Genomic DNA, 18501 nt, shown 5'->3' on the forward strand with positions numbered 1-18501 from the left:
ACAGACACTAGTGGTCCTCTTTCTGCAGAAGTAACGGCCCCGACCTGCTTTTTACCTTTTAAGGTGATTATTTTGGTATGCTTTGATTGTACAGACGTTATACCTGTCTCATCTACATTATAGATTCGACAGGGATTAAATTTCACCTTCTCCATCGCAGGTTCCAAAATTTCAAAAAAATTATTTACGTTTTCTTCTGTGAATCCTTTAATTCTGGCAGTTGATAAACGCTGTGGTCTCCCAAACGTTAGTTCAGGATGCCTCTTTAAAAATGAACTTAACCATTTGTAGCCTCTTTACTTTTAATTAGTTAAAAACGGATGTTTTAAATTGTTCCTAATGACTAATTGAAAGGATAATTTTCGAATATCAGAAGATCGCAGTCCGTAAAATCTTCTAAACGCAACGCAATTTCAACGCAATAATAGACCAAATCCGCTTAAATTTCTTTGGAAAACAATGGTGGACGTCCCATATTGGTTTGAATAAGTTCTTCAGGTGACCTTATTTTATTTTTTACGTAGTCTTCCAACGTGCTCTTGGGTACTTTAAAAGTTTTTGAAGCTCGCAAGTACCCCATTTCTTTGTTTTTAACTGCAGTAACAGCTGCATGCATTGATTTACTACCACATTTCTTTCGTTTTTGTTCGGATTTCGATAACATTTAAATTTAATTCTTTCTTTTTGTCGACGAAAACATTAAAATGTAATTGTTTACACGACCTTAACTACGTAGAAATGATAGTAGATATTCTATATAATCGAATATCTGATATTAAGACAGTGCAACCATCTGATATTAGGCAAATTATCACGTTTTGAAGGTTATGGTTATGGATTAAAAACCCTTAGTAATCAACTGTCCAGATGCACTTAATTAAAGTAGACATATTATAGACTAACTTAAACTACATAGTCAAATTTAAAAACTTACCTGAATGTGTAAAAATTGCGTTTTTACGACTAGCACGTGTAAAATCTCGTAATGCAATTATTCGGATAACTTACTCTAGTGCCCTCTATGTTTTACTAGAGACGCTAAAATATTATTCGGCGACCTGGGTTTAGCTCCATGCTAAACTGGACAGGTTTCTTGTTAATCAGATTACAGGTTTCTTTAAAACAGAATTATCCGATAATAGGCAACTATCCGATATTATTGCACTTTACTCTATATTCTAATCCACTACTTTCGTACTGATAATATTCGTCTTCACGATCACCCTCCATGAATGTCGCACAGTATTCGTAAATAAAAGAAACAAGCTTGGATAAACTGCGATACACATTTTTCAATGATCAGACATGTATTAAATCGTTACCGTTAGCTATCCGTACCACTGCGATCAGCGTGGTGGGTGGTGGTTGGCACAGCAAGTTTCCTCACCATCGTGTATACACAACAGCGACAACAAAATCTGCGGCAACAAAATAGACGAGTTAACACGTTTTAATATATTTTATGCCACTATTTAAAACGATTATAAACGGATTGCTAGTATTCAGTTGTTCAGTCAACATTTAACGCGAGATATCTCGGGTTAATAATTTTTGTTAAAATTTGTTTGGCCGAGCATACTCGGGATAAAGTGATAAGCGGTTAAACAGATACAAAACAATGTGCCGCTTCTACCACCGACCTTCGTTTTAACCTCGATCGATAGCCCACCTCCCTCGTAGGTGGGAAATCGATTTAGCAAGAATCTTTACGCAGTAAAAAAAATGTTTCAAACAATAAATGTAGTTAAGATAATTTTAAAATGTTTATTGGTACATTTTCTGTAGAATGAACAGTTTTGAACCAAATTATGAATGAACAGTTTTACTGCGCACCGTGAGTTTAATAGGTATGTCCATATATCCGTTTCAGAATTTGTTTATAGGTTTATCTTATTTTATAAAGTAAACAAAAACATTATGTATAGATTAACTGCATCTAAAAATGTATGTTTATTAGGTTTCCTAAGCCAAAAAACAGTACAGAACCAAAAAGGCATCTTCCCAGTTTACTCAGTACAGCAGAGCGAACAATTTGAAGCACATGAGCAACCGCAAAAAGTCAATCCACAACCGGTTACAGAAAGGCAAATAGTGGCACATACTCAGAAGGCAGCTAACAGCCGAAAATCTGATCAATTGACTCCAGAAGAAGAATTATATCAAGCAGCTTCTATAACCTACGATGCGTTCTACAGTCCTATTTTAGAGAAAATTGACGCTGTATTGAACTCTCTTAGTTTTATAGAAGAACCGTGCAAAGAGAGACTAATTTGCAGTATGTACAAAAATCCTGAGAAGTTCAGTCCTCACAGTAATCTAATTTCGGCGGAGTTATCCAGGTGAGTTTATATATTTATGAATTATATGCTATTGTTTTATATGCTAGTAGTTAGAATAATATTAACTTACGTAATCATGTAAACCAACATACTCCGAAGAAATAAACAAAATTTAACCATGTTTAGGGTTTCGCAATAGTCAGATATTTGAGTTTTTCACATAATGTAAACTTGCAGTAACAACACATATACGTTTTCTGTAGAAATTTCGGCATGATAATTTTTTTTTAATTGTTTTAGTGCATAGTAAAGTAAGTCTTCACATTTTACATGGTGCCAGTATAAAAGCGTATAACCGTATCTTTATTATTTATGTCTTGTGTTACAACAAAAAAAATGATTTCTCGGATAAACAATTTGAATAGATTTTGGAATAAACTAATGAATGGATTCATTTTAAATTTTGAGTGTTTTAATATCCTCATTAAAAAGAAATCACAAAAGTGTAAGTTTATTTTTTAAAAGTTATAAACAATTAAATATGTTGTCTTATATTGCTGTTTTTTGGAGCAACCAATTAATTAAAAAAAAACGGGTGTGGCAGTCCAGTGGGACTGCCGGTAGAAGTTATACTTCTATACATGCGTTCGCCGTTACAAATTTATATGGAAGTCAATCTGCACAATCATTACATATTTAATGCTATAGGTAAGAGAGAGCAGAAAGAGAAAAATAATTAGGTATATAGGTATATGGTGCATTGTTTGCTGTATATAAACATTTGACCTGTAATAAGAGTATAGTAAATGAAGGATTGTATCAATATTTTAATGAAAATATATATTTTTATTTTCATATATTAATAAAAGGATTAAAATGCAAAAAAAATTTTTTACCCATACTCTGCAGTAAAATTCATTGTTTATTTTGTTATTAATATAAAAATACAATACAATACACTGCAACATAATTCAATATAATAATACAATACAAATTAAAATGCAATATTCATAAGTATTTAAAACTGCCAATATACATAACTTACTTTACGAAGATAAAAATAAAAACCAACAACTCGGATTATGTTGTAAATTTTCATTTTATTTTAAAATTTAGCATTTTTGCGTATATTACATATATTTAATAACATTAACGTGAGGTTTTTAAATATTTCAAAAATAAAAAAGGAAATTTATATTGGGATTCGGACTCACGTACACCAGCGTATGAACCAAACACGTAAAAGATTTGCCAATTAGACATGATACTAACGGATTTCAAAATTGACAGTTGTCTGTCATACATCATGTTTGTAAAATGCGTTTACCCAATATGTTCCATACATGCTTAATTGGGTTTAAATCTGGTGATTGTCTGGTGATTTGATATGCTGCGTTCTTTCTATTTATGGCCATTTCGCACCCATGATCAAACCCATAGTTTCTTTTTTCTGACTTGGTTTTGCCCAATATTTTAACCGATTTCTGTAATACAATATCTCGTTTATTTGTCCATAGTTGGTTAATGTCTTCTCTTCTTCTTTTAACTTTTCTGTCCTTATTTGATCTTCTATTTACTGTCTGTATACATTTGCAATATCGGGGTCTTTTAGTTTATTAATGTCGATTTTTTCCAGATCTCCTTTCTTATATTGGGTATTCTCTAAAGCTTTAAATCGAGCTTTAACTAAATAGTGATCACTGTCTATGTTTGCTCCTCTAAAAGACCTTACATCTAATAACTTAGAGCGGTGTCTTACATCGATGAGTATTATGATTTGTTTGCCATCAAAGTTGGTATAATAATCGACGAGACAACAAAAGATATTAAAAACATAAATTTATTTTTGTACCTGACATTGATTTAAAACTATTAATATAGGTATCCCCTAGATTATGTAGATGTGTGTATAACGTATCTTAAAGGATAGAAACGATTTTAAACAACTAGATATTACTCGGATAGTCTCATTAATAGCGTGATTAACGTGGCGTGTACTCAGAGCGGGACCAAATTAAAGCTGAGTGCTCTGCTGTAGCGAACGACCCTCAGGGCTTAGGTACTTAGCACAATTGATTAAGCACCTTATTTTGCACCAGTTAACTTTCGAATTATATTGTTTCTTTAGAAAGTTTTGGCTTTTGTATATTGGCAGTGACTTTTAAATGTAGAAGCTGAAACCAGCCTTACTTCAATATATTTTGATTTTTTGAAATAATCTAATAGCTCACCTCCTGTTATGTTAAACTTTTCTCTAGCATGCTGGTTAATTAGCTTTAAAAAGTTTGTAAGAAAGTAAATTGTTATATTACATTGTTAGTTTTATTAGCAAAGCCGACAAATATTTTTATATTTGTTCAAAACATTTTCTATGGATAGCTAAGTCGCATTATCAGCATATATAAAAGTCTCGTTCCAGAGTAGCTTGGCACGTCATTTGTATAATTCATATTATCGGATATAGTAGGTATCTAATGTTCATAATATACAGCTCGTTCAAGTATCAATCTATAATTAAGTACAAAGGTGACAATGTGAAGAAACTTGTTGAAAGTTTTTGACTTCGGTTAGTTGGTGGATTTTACATTGACTTAACTGCTGCATATACTACCGTTAACCACGAAAAATTGCTAGTTAAAGTAGTTGAAATGACCAAGGACTTCAGACTGATGCTGATGTGTTTGCTGAGTTGCATCTTTCAGAATCGTCGGTTCTGTTATATTTTAATCTGGTAAAGCCACCGGAGAAATCAGAGAAATGGACTTTTTCGAGGAATCGTGTTTGCACCTCTTTTCTATAATATTTACATTAAGAACTTGCTAGATCACTTTGATACCAGACGCTTTATTTATATTGATAATGCGCCTGTGGTAACATAGGGGAGAGATTTTGAAGACATACAATCCAAATTATCGGCTGTTTTGTAAGGACTAGCAGAGTCCTACAGGAAAAATTCGCTAAGAGCAAACTCAAAGAAGACGAGAGCAAGGGAAATCGCTCCAGTTACACTCCTCATGTTTATCACGCTACAAATTAGACAGCCCAAATAATATCCAAATGCTTGAAACCTACTTATGTTTATAACTTATATCCGTTGATCGGAATTTATCCTTTAAACATTCGAAAAAAAGTGATTTATAAGGTCAAGAACAAGAAGCTAAAGAGTGACCTACACCATTCCATGTTTAGCCAGAGAACACACCTATCAAGGTTTCATAAATACCACGTATCCGATCGAAACCACCATTCAACAGCCTTGACCACTGCTTTGGAGAGAAGCGTTGGCTACTGGTGCTGAAACACCAAAAGAAGAAAGCATTTCCGAGTGCACATTTTTTATTTTGATGTTCTACGCAATTGTGCACGCTGGTGTACATAACATAACACTAAACATAGTGCATATAGCACTAACTAAGAATCCAAAGAAGAGACTTACTGCAGAGAAATTGCTGCAGCATGCGTTTTTCTAAAGAGACATCCACAGAAGACTGGCTTTAGAGTTATTGCAAAAAGTTAACAATCCTTCACATATGTTTGTTGACCTTGAACCATTACGACTGACTTCAAGACCAAATCCCCAGACCGCTGTTCTTTCTAACTCAGATGTAGATCGCATAGAGATCAGATATACCTACAGTAATAGTGGAAGATGAACAACCGCAATGGGACCTGATGGATATTATGAACAATTGCGTAGAACATCAACACCAAAAGAAGAGACACTTACAGGCCATTAATTACCCTATACCACATAGTCATCTTTATTAGCCGTTTTGAGTCTACTGCTGAACATAGGGTCTTAATAATTCCATTGCATCCGATCTTGAGCATCCGATGTAGGTAAAACTAAAAAAGATAAGGCTATTCAAGATGGAAAGTACGACTGAGGTAAAGTGCAAAATTCCGAACATCTATTGGTTTGCATGGACATGCTCCAGGATGCACTCATGCACTCATATTGACTTAATGGGTCAGGTAATGGACATAATGGACCAGGTAATAATGATACGGCCACCGAAGTAGTAAACTTAAAAGATGTGCCAATATAAACAGAGAAAATAATAATTCTTAAAAATATGTCCCTATTAGTTATGTATTCCTTATACAGTGTGTCCGTAAAGTATGGAATAAATTCTATATCTCCTAAATTTTTTAAAAAATCCTTTTTAAAAGAGCCTTTTTAAAAAAATCTAAAACACTTCTATTTTTAAATTTAATGTTCTACATTTTACAATAATATTTTATTATACAAGGTAATACACATTACAGTGATGACGTCATCGGCTCTTTTTTTTTTTAATGTAACAACCTGTATTTTAGGACATTTTTAGATCGATAAAAATGAGCTGATTCCAAAAAAGTATAATACTCGGGTCCAACGGATATAATTTGAAAGATATGCGCTTAGAAAGTTAATTTTTATTGATTTATAAAATTAATAAATTATAATAAATAACTTGAAAATAATCCAGTAATTAATGCATGACTTAATCTTAAATGTTAGAATTGTAGCCCTTGTTGTATTTGACAGTAACCCAAACGTTATACAAATTCTTGTAGAACCTTGTTTATGCTTTCTTGAGAAATATTGTTTATTTCTTTACGAATTCTTGTTTTTGAGTCTCCAATATTTGTGGGTTTCGTTTTATAAACAACATTCTTTAAATTACCCCACATAAAATAATCCAAAGGATTGAGGTCTGGCGACCTCGCTGGCCATTCAATATGTCCACGTCTTCCAATACACCTGTTCGGAAAAATTTCGTTTAGGTACCTTCGAACATCTAAAGCATAATGCGGAGGCGCACCATCCTGATGAAACGATAAACTTCCAAAACCTCCAGGATTAATTGTACTGAGGAATAAATTAACTAAAGTAGGTACGAGATACCCACTTAAAAACTGAAGTTATGCTGACCCGTTTAAATTACCTTCGAAATAGTAGGGTCCAATGATTTTATTTCTTACAATGCCAGCCCATACCTTTACCTTTTGTGAGTATTTTGTATGATGTTCCCGCATCCAGTTGAAGTTTTCTTGTGCCCAGTATCTACAATTCTGACAGTTCACCTAGCCATTTAATTTGAATGTACCCTCATCAGAAAAAATAATATTTTGAACCAAGAGAGGGTTTTGGTGGCTGATATCCATCATTATTTCGCAAAATTGTATTCTTTTATCTGGATCATCCTCGTTTAATTCCTGTACAACTGTGCATTTTACTTACTTTACTTACTTTTACGTACTTTGTGTACCGTTGTTTGCAAACATCGAGATCACTACTAACCTTACGAACAGAAGTTTGCGCATCTTCTTCAAAAGCAAGTAGAACATCTAATGGTAACATAATTTACAGAGGTACGACCTAATTTGCGTGCATTTTCAACCGTACCAGTTTTTCGAAATTTCTTTTTAATCTTATTTACTGTTGACTGCATGATGGGTATTTCTGGATATTTATCATTAAATAAATTACTCACTTTCATCTGAGTTCGCGATTTGTCTCCATACCCAATCATCATTAGTATTTAAATTCTTTGCTTTACACTCACATTCATTTCTACTTAAAATTAATTCTAAGCAATAATACAGAACATTCACGAATTAATACAATTATTGTACTACTTAATTGTTATTGAACGTTACAAAAAATAATTACAGTTTATCAAAAACTAGAAGTAAGCTACTTTTTTGCAATTGATAATAAATACCTAATTTATTTTCTAAGCGCATATCCTTCAAATTATATCGATTAGACCCGAGTATTATACTTTTTTGAAATCAGTTTATTTTTTTGATTTAAAAATGTCCGAAAATACAGGTTGTTACATTCAAAAAAAGTCGTCAAAAGTTGACGTCATCTCTGTAATGTGTATCACCTTGTATAATGAAATTTTATTGTAAAATGTAAAACATTAAATTTAAAAATCGACGTGTTTTAGATTTTTTTAAAAAGGCTTTTCATTTAGGAAACATCGAATTCATTCCATACTTTACGGACACAATGTATAAATACAACAGTTATAAAGCAAATTGATAAAGCAACTAATTTCAGAAAGAAAAAATAAAGTATTACAGTAATAGATATAAACGAATTTATTATACGTTTCGCTTATCCCACTGATAGATGTTTTACAATCGCTAAATTTTCTTCCGCAAAATTGCATCTAATTTTACAGATATTCACCATTTTAATCGGAAATATCACCACACTTTCTCCAGATTAATATTTACCCAACAACATCCGGAATCTTGAGGTATACAGAATTTTATATCGAAGAACGGTACTTCTAGTTAATTTGCAAATATTGGTTCAAAGAGAAACGAAAAAACCAGTTTAATGAGAGGCATCTGCTGACGCATCATACGCGGACGGTCACTGAATTATTCAGTTATCAGAAACAATAAAAAGGAGAAAACTTGGTATGTGTGTAGATATAAATATTCAAATTAAAAAAAAATGGGACAATAGTTTACCACTTTATTTTAACTGTAAATTGCGTAATATGTTATAAAAATAACTTTATATTAGTCTTGGAAAAAGTAGTACTTATTTGTAAACAAAATTTAGACTAAAGGTCGTGGCATAGTATCGTGCACGTTGCGTTTCCAGCACATAGCGTTTAGTTTCCGAAAAATATAATTTAAATGGTTTTAATATGAATAACGCACACTGTCCGGGACATAGGTCGTAACCGATTGGTAAGGATAATGTGCATTAGATGTCCGTCGTTCTACTCTTGTTGTTTATTTAGGAACTTGTTTGATTTTGATATAGAGTGTTTAAAAAAATAATGTTCGAGGCTATTTTGTCATTTATGCATGTGTTTTTATTGCTTTGTGACAATTAATCACGGAAGTGATAAACAAATAGGACTTTTATATGGAAGTGATACCCCTTCTTTTTAAAAATACTTTTTGGTTTGATATGTATGGCTTCGTTAAATGTAGTATTTTGTTTTTAACTGAAGGTGAAATTAAATTTAAAACATATTTAAACTGAATCCTATTCATTCTAAAATAATTGTTAAACCTATTCATTATTATTAAATTCCTATTAAAAACAGCCTCGAAAATTATTTTTTTTAAATACTCTGTATCAAAATCAAACAAAGACCTAAATAAACAACAAGGGGAAAACGACGGGTATCTAATTAACATTATACTTACAAACCGGTTACGACTCGTTACGCAGCCGTCGGCATCAGTAAAATATTGTGTTCGAATATACTGAACAAGTGTCTGAAACGCAATGTTCCGGACAGTGTGCGTTGTTCATATTTAAAACCATATTAATTATATTTTTCGGAAACGATATGTGCTGGAAACGCAACGTGCACGATAATATGCCACGACCTTTACAGGATGGTGAAGGTATGTAGGTAATATACGCTATGGTGAAAATGAAAGGAATACATTCGTTATTTCGTAAACCAAAGACTTTAAACAAAACTTCTGAAACCCTTTGATTTTTATTTCCAAACAGGCTATTTGTAAAAGTATACCGTTTTCTTTTTGACGCCATCTATGTGATCTTGATGACGTCATTGCTAAAATGTTTAAATGGAAATGTGCGAATTTAATACATTGTTAACAAGGTCTCACCTATTCAGCCATATCAATATGTCTAAATAATTGATGTTTGTATTTGTTTAAACAATTAATAAATTTTTATTATTACAATAAATATTTTTATACTGTTTTTACCCCATGGCGGCCGATATTAAATTAAGATATGATCAGTGGGCCTCAAACAGTGGGGGGTTAATATTTAATTCCGATCGCTTGAGAAGTAAAAATATTTAATTTCCTGTATTTTATGTTCAGTAATAATATTGGATTTTACTGTATTAAAGACAAATAAAATGAATATAATATGTATATACGTGTTATATATGTGTTAAAAGAAGTAGGACGAAATATTTCGAATACTCGAAATTATTTGTCGACATCAAATGTTCATCAAGGACTCTATAAGTTTCTATTTTGCGTAGAGTAAAAATTATGCGAATGGTTTTGCATGCAGTAAAATTGGAGAATACTTGAAAAGTTGCTGGTATGCCCAAATTTGAATAAAATTACATGCAATAATTTACTTTCTGCAGACACTGTATTAAATATAACCTTGAAACAAATTGGCACTAAATCACTTATGAGTTTTGAGCAAGACAAAACGTTTAAACACGTCTAGTCCAGTAAATAATATCAAAGCTATTGAGAGTATGTAGTCCAGTAATTAGACCGAAGGTACCTTATCGTTTAACTAAAACACACCACAAAGTCCGAATTGAATTCCGGAAACAATTTTTTGGTACTTCTTTTTAGCAAATGATTTGTCCTATTCACTGTCTGATATTTCACTATCAGAGTCGTCACTATCTGAATTGTCTATCCCAATAATTAGAGGCCGGACCTCATCTATAACTCGCTCGGTTTGAAAAGACTGAACGATTATGTCTTCCATATGACCGTAAACTGAGAACGCTAGCGTCATCTGTTGTTTTGGATGCATGTTTCTCATAAAAATTTTTGGCTATACCCCAAACTAACTCAATTGCATTATAATGGCAATGGTAGGGCAGAAGTCGAAGAACTTCATTGCCATATTTAAGAGCCATTTGGTCAGTAACAAATTTCTTTTGAATTTTGTGCTCTTTATACCTTTGAAGTAAACCGACTTTTAAAAATATGTCACTGTGATAAATTTTCTTTTCTGCCAACCACAACTTTATTTTTTCTTTTATCCAGCTGCTTGAAGGAAATCTCTTTTCTACTCATGAGTGGTAGAATGCGTTATCCAACACTATTATGGATGGTCGCTCCAATTTTTTTAACAAATCTCTAAAATTCTTCAAACCATTCTTCAAAAATATTTGCATCCATATTTCCATGGTAATCACCTGTATTTATTGTGGACGAAAAAATTAAACTAGCGTCAGGAACAAAACCCTCATCATTTTCAGCATGAAGTATAATGTAGCGTTTACCATTACCGGAACGACTAGAAGAATAACTTTTCATGGGGCCATCTTGCCAGGATGTTTTGACATATTTCCTTTAGCGAAAATCCAAGTTTGATCTAAAAATACAACTTGCCTCGGATTATCAGACGTTTTATTGTTCATCTATTTTCTTAAAAAATGCCACCTTTTTAAAACAACATTAGAGAGTTCACGCAATACTTGTCTATTATTTTTCTTTTTATATCGAAAACCTAAATATTTCAGCACTCTTCACAAACTTGTTAAACTAATATCACACTGTTCCTTGTCTTTTATTTTTTGTAACACAGCACTAATTATTGTTACATGTTCTTTGGCTTTATACATATGATATTGATATATGATAGGTTGAGGAGGGGAGAACTGTTTGTCACAAGTTGGTCACTCAGAATTATATCTGTGTTTTTTAATTTGTTAATTTCCATAGATTCTAACAAAGATAGTTTAAGGCCTTTATTTTGAATGTGAAGAATTTTAAATTCGTCATTAAAAGAATGATTATGATCTTAAAGGTGAAGTACCTATGTAGAATCTGTTTTTCTATTATTGAAAGCCTTTTTATGTTCTGCTATTCGTTTATTAAAATTTCTACCAGTTTGACCGATGTAAGTTTTTAGGCAGTCCTTTTCGATAGCGACTACCCTCGAGGAATCAAAAGTAGGTCGCTAAAGAGGAGTGATCATTTAAGAGAAAACATAGAAAAATTAAAGCCACTGATTTGCATTTTTCGTTGTTTATTTACATATAAAATATATTTTGAATTAATTGTAATTTTAATTTATCAGAAACATAATAAAACACAATGACATCAATTTAAGAATTGGTTGCATACTTATTTTTTTAACAAAAAGAGAAATCAAACGATTTCTACGTAGCGAAACCGAATTCAAATTTTTACCACTGTGTTTCCTAAAATTTGGGAAACAAACAGCTGGATAAATTACTCGGCAAGGGAATCTAAAATTGCATTCCACATGCCGTTCATCCTGGTCAAAATTCGTAGTGAATTCAGTTTCTGGTACTCCAAACGAAGTAAGTAATAAAACATAATGACGGTATTAGATTTTTGTTTTGATACAGGGCAGCGACAACCGCTAATACGTATTTCGACCTCCTTAGGTCTCGTCAGAACGGTATAGCCACTGCTCTGAACCAAAACAAAAATCACTCCATTGCCGAGTAGTTTATCCAGCTGTTTGTTTCGCAAATTTTAGGAAACACAGTGGTAAAAATTTGAATTCGGTTTCGCTATCTTTTTGTTTTTAGATGGCGTAGTTACGTCCGTATATAGTTATTTTAATAACTATTGTCTAGGACGGGAGAGATTTTTGTTTTGGTTCAGAGCAGTGGCTATACCGTTCTGACGAGACCTAAGGAGGTCGAAATACGTATCAGCGGTTGTCGCTGCCCTGTATCAAAACAAAAATCTAATACCGTCATTATGACTTATTTTTTTCTTTAAGATTTTACGTTTTTGACATAGTTTCTTAAAAAGTGATATCGTGTCGACGACAAAATCTTTCTAACTAACCATTTAATACATCGAAGTCAGTTATTCCTAGGCATCACGCAAATTAGAGGACTTTGGCTTGAACTATAGACCCAGATATTGGCTAGTTCGTGTTTTAAGCCTTACAAAACCAATTAAATATAGCTTAATCCACAGCAAGTCCCTCAGTTTTAGGAAATTTTCTTTGCTGGTCAGCGCTACCACACCTTCTTAAAACAAATTTCTGATCTCTTCTTTATTTTGCATCAACATAGTCATTTGAGTCTTGCCTAATTTAAATTTTTTCGACAACTTCCTGGTACTTTTCCACTTTTTTCGTTTTCGTTATTTATATCCATTTTTTCTTTGCTAGAGATATTTTCTTTTGGATTTCCCTTTTCCTGTTCATTCACTTAAACATTTATTAGTTACAAAACAACAATATTAACACGATAAAAAAAGCTGTGGAATAATACGAGCCACGCAGAAAAAATCAATAAGCAGTAGGCAATATTAGTTTACAGCTACCAAAAACACTACCTATCAATTTTATTCTTTTAGGCAAATTTAAGATTGTAGTAGCCCTAGCGTTGCCTTCATCTGAAATATCTGCAACTGTATTAGAAGTCGGACAAGAATTGCACATTTTTCTTTGAAATTCTCATTAAACATAGAAATTAAAAAAACGCTAGATTACAACATCGCCAAATGTATCTCATTGGCGAAGATTTTACAGGTATGTAAATTATTCGTTAGGGATGAATGGACATTGGCCCATAAAAGGTCATTACAGGGACTGGACAGAACTTTGAAAGATAGTCGTGACAATCAAAAACATTTTTGGTCGAGCCATAATTCTATTATCAGACTGTGCCTTATTTAATAATTATTCCACAAGTAACTGCTGTGGACGAAGTAAACGCATGCCTAACATCATCCAATTTGTTGCGTCATGTAAAGATGTTTAAATTGACAAATAACCTATAAGTGTTTTTCCAACAAAATCAAAGTGCAATTGTATTTTCAAAGCAGTTTTTAGATATTTGAGATGGACACTTCGAACGAGATTTATTTCATTACTCAGAGATTTCTGTTACTTAAAAGACTTAAAGAGGAGCTTATTAAACTTTAATGATTCATTGTAATGTTAAGGCGGCACAAAGTAAGGCGAAGTTCGTCGGTTCAGCTAGTAGTAATATAAAAATTAAGTAATCGATCTTGTTAGAAACTTTAGTATATAACAAAGAAGTTAGATTATTTTGCAAAGAGTAAATTAATATTCGTATGCATTAAAAGAAGAAAAATAGTTTAAAAATGAAACTTTTTAAGATCAAATTAAATAAAAAACACTGTGTTCGACATATCATCACACACACAGCATCTCTCTAAATGAACAAGAGTAGGTGACCGGGATATTCTTTATTATTTCCTTCTTTAATCTTCCGCAGTGGTCAAGGTGAGTTCGATATTTAGTTTATAGAGAGTGATGCTTAAAATTGGTCAGTTCGTTATTAAAAACTTTTTATAATTCACATTATATGTTTTTAATATTCTACAACATATACAGTGTGTGTTAAAATTGTTGCTTGTGCTAGTATAATTTAGTTCAGTGACCTTCTACTTTACAAATCAAACTAATTGTAACGTTTGTAAATCTTCTGCGTTGCAATCTCCAATATTATGCAAAACATCATTTAAAAATGCTTTGCCATTGACTTAGGAACGTTTTTGTTTACATTCCTAAGATATCACAAAAAAAAACCTTTATTTTGTTCAAGAAAAATATATTTAACCTACAAAAATACAATTTTAAGTAAAAATTTTAAATCCAAATATTCAGTCATTTTTTAAATGCTTCAGAATGCCGTGTTTCCTCCTACTGGATGGATCATGTTCATCTTCTCCAGCATTGGGATTATCAGTTGTTGGCCACACCATTAATTCGTCATAAAACTGTTGATACTGATACCACCAACTTACCAATATCTTGGAGCTTCACTTTTTTAAGTGGTACTTTAGAGTGGATAACAAATTATTGTGGGAAATTCAATTGATTAATGAAGGAAACTTGAGAAAATTTGTAGGTTAATTCCAAAAACCCATCAATAAAAGACCTACAAACAACCACATCTTTAGCTGTTCTATAAGTAAAGTGCATATAGGAACTTATTCCAAAAGATACCTTGTCCTTAGCAGGAACACGTTTTTCTCTTGTTTACTTAGAAATGCACGTCTTTTTATAGTAAGTTGGTTACCAATGTTAAAAATCTAGTATATCTTCTGTGCTAGCTTCTTCGACTGTAAACTTATCTATCATATTACTCGAAGTAATAATAATTTTGGTTATCTCGTGTAAGGTTTACACCCTATCATATCTTTTTGGTTTTCTCTTGATGATTGAAAAATCCCTGTCACAAGGTAGGTAGAAATGTCCACTAATGGAGTAATACTGCTCAATTCGATTAAACTGACCACTGTCGGTCGTCGGTAAGGGCTGAAAACACTCTGTTTAATGTATGGTTCTTATTTTGACCCCAGTTATCCGAATAAACGTGGACTTCCGCAAACTAAGGTTTGGCGGCCCCACGAACTCCTATGGTTACATGTTCGTTACCGTCCGCTTCATTAAGATTGGGGACTTCCCCTGAAATAAGTAGATTGTTGATTCTTTTTTTCTTTCTTCAGCCTTAAGTAATCCAGCTTTGGATATATTCCTCCCACAAATCAATCCAGTGTTTTCTATTTTGCGCCACTTGCTACCAGTTGTTTCCTCCGATCTTCTTAATATCATCAACCCATCTCACTTGTGGTCTTACTCTGCTGCTCTTTCCTAACCATGGTCTCTATTGTTGTATTTCGTGGTTCCATCTTTTATCCTTCAGTCGCGCATTGTGTCCTGCGATGCTCCATTTTAATTTGGCAGCATGTTCTCCTGCTTCTTTTACTTTTTGCTTCTAATTCATTTGTTTGTTTTTTTGTCTATAAGTTTTACCCCGGGCATTGATCTTTCTATCGCTCTTTGCGCCTTTACTATTTTATCCATATTAGACTTGGTGAGTGTCCACGTCTGTGAACCATACGTGAGTATATTAAGGATATACTGATCGTAAATTCTGGTTTTCAAATATTATTTTATTTAAGTGCTTTTTAAAATCCAACTCAGTTTTCCAAATCCTGTCCATACTAACCTTATTCTTCTGGTAATTTCGGCAGTTTGATTTTCTTTGTTAACTTTCATTATATTATGTCCCAGGTAGATGTATTCGCTTACTGTTTCTAAATTTATGTTGTTCAACCGTATTTCTCTGATGTTCGATGTATTTGTCATTATTTTTGTTTTTTTCCAAGTTCATCTTAAAACCTTCTTTTTCCGCAGCTTGAAATAGTTGCGTCATCATGGTCTGTAGTTCTTCGAAACTTGTAGCAAATATTACAATGTCATCAGCGTATCTCAAATGACTCAGTTTTCTTCCATTAACATTTATTCCTTTATTTGCCCAGTTAGTGTCTTTGAACACGTCTTCCAGTCCAAGTGTGAATAGCTTTGGTGAGATAACATCTCCTTGGCGAACTCCTCTGTTGATTGGTATAGCATTGGTTTTCGCAACTATTTTTATTTTCATTGTAGCTTTCTTGTAAATATTATGTATGTTCATAGCTCTGTCTATTGCCCAAAGTTATATGGAGTCGAATGTCTTTTCAAAATCAACGAAGCCAATGTATAAGTTCAAGCTATATTCATTGACTTTCTCTATTAGAGTTCTGACTGTAAGAATATGATCCGCTGTACTGCAACCTTTTCGGAATCCTGCCTGCTCTGGTATGTTGATGTCTTCTAGAAATTCTTTCTGTACTATCTGAGTATCAGTAAATAGAAACACACTGTCTTCTTATATACTGATTCTACGCATAGTATTATTGTAGAATGAATTTTAAGATTTTGGTATAATGTACAAACTTATGAGCCTAAGTTTCTTAATTTCAACTAATCCAACAGGAATATTATATAAAGAATTTTTAAAAATTAAACGTGATAAAACTGTTACATTTTTATGGTTTTATTACGAATCTAGCGATTTCTTTTTGAATTAATAATTGAATATTTAGCATAATATGCTTACCAAGGAGTTCATATAGTTTTTTGCCTGTTAATTATAATAGAATTATAATAGAAGTAGGTTTAGTACATGAGGCTTCCCGCCCATTTTTACACATGAGATATTAAATAATGATTTCTAATTATCAAATTTAGACAGAAATGGATCAATTAACGGTTAGACTTACTGAAATAAATATTTAATATTTTTGCTCTTTAAATGTATTACATTAGTAAATGTTAATTAATATTAAATTATTTTTATCGCTAGTTACCAAAATAATTTGAATATACACTAAGTTTCCAATGTTGCTAAGATAGAGCACGCTGAATTATCTAATATTCTTGTATATAGAAAAAATATCGGAACGGATAGAAGCGAAAACTAATAACAATATTATATACTTAAAAACTAGTATTTAATTTTTAATAAGTACAATAAATACGAAGATAATATGTAAAATATCTAAAATGTATTTCACACTTTCAGTCTATATATACTTTGTTGTGAATCCCATAAAAGATTGTATAGTTGTCTTTGTAGATAGCCACACTCTAAGAGAAATGAATAAAACTGTTTCGAAAGCAATCAGGAGAGATTTAAGGAAATTTAAAACTGATAATATTAAACGTAATATAGAGGAATATAACAGCCTAAAAGTCTACGTAGAAAGCTAATGAACGGGAAATGCGAAATTCGTAAATTAAGAAACAAGCAAAATGAAATAATATCACGTAGAGACGAGTTAATACAGTCGTCGAAGAGTTTTACGAGGAATTATATGGAAGTAGACGAGAAAATCATACAGGAATACAAACTGCAATTTCAAGTAAGATCATGAATCAAGGTTCCAAACTAATGCCAGAGATAAAGGTACATAAGATTCGACAAGCATTCGGAAAAATAACAAAGCCCCAGGAGTAGATAAAATTGTAATAGAAGCTATCGTAAATTAAGGAGATGTGCTATTAAATAAATTAAGGAAACTCTTTAATCTATGTTTGCAGTAAAGAGAGGTGCCTAAAGAATGGAACAATGCTATAACCATCCTTTTGCATAAAAAAGGAGATAGAAGGGATCTAGAAAATTATAGATCTATTAGCCTATTGAACAATATATACAAGCTCTTCACTAGATTAGTGACATCAAGATTGGAGAAAATAAGATTTCTACCAACCGAGACAGCAGGCAGGATTCCGTTTAAATTATGGTACCAATGATCACCTCCATACAGTAAAGACACTCATTGAAAAATCTATAGAATACAACAAACCTCTAATCCCCACTTTCATAGATTTTCATAAAGCGGTTGACACGATCGAAAAAGACAGCCTTATAGTGTAGCATTTCAAATCACCTTATATAAGTTAAAACACCGAGATTTTATTTCAATCCTTTTTTGCGTCGCCGAGATTGATAATAAACACATTTGAAAATTTGTTTATATATCACAGATGCATATTTCTTCGGTATTCTTTGACTGAGAGCCACTTTAGGATATTATGCGCGTCAAATAAATAGCAATTTAACCGTTTATATACTTTCTTTATACCGAGTTGAGTAAAAGATTATATCATGAGATCACTCTCGGTAAGGCCTTCTTCTTCTTCTAGTTCCATGATAGTTATCGATCG

At 32.3% G+C, this 18501-nt stretch overlaps 1 protein-coding gene across 1 annotated transcript in view; it reads left to right on the forward strand.

Annotated features, from left to right (window-relative positions):
- Nucleotides 1-18501, forward strand: part of Osi17 (DUF1676 domain-containing protein Osi17) — a 114554-nt gene that overhangs the window by 70915 nt on the left and 25138 nt on the right. The window contains exon 5 of the mRNA XM_072535526.1: nucleotides 1958-2339. Within this exon, the coding sequence (XP_072391627.1) occupies nucleotides 1958-2339 (382 nt within the window). The remainder of the gene's footprint in view (nucleotides 1-1957; nucleotides 2340-18501) is intronic.

This window comes from Diabrotica undecimpunctata, chromosome 6 (genome assembly GCF_040954645.1).
Source record: "Diabrotica undecimpunctata isolate CICGRU chromosome 6, icDiaUnde3, whole genome shotgun sequence".
Lineage (NCBI taxonomy): Eukaryota > Metazoa > Arthropoda > Insecta > Coleoptera > Chrysomelidae > Diabrotica > Diabrotica undecimpunctata.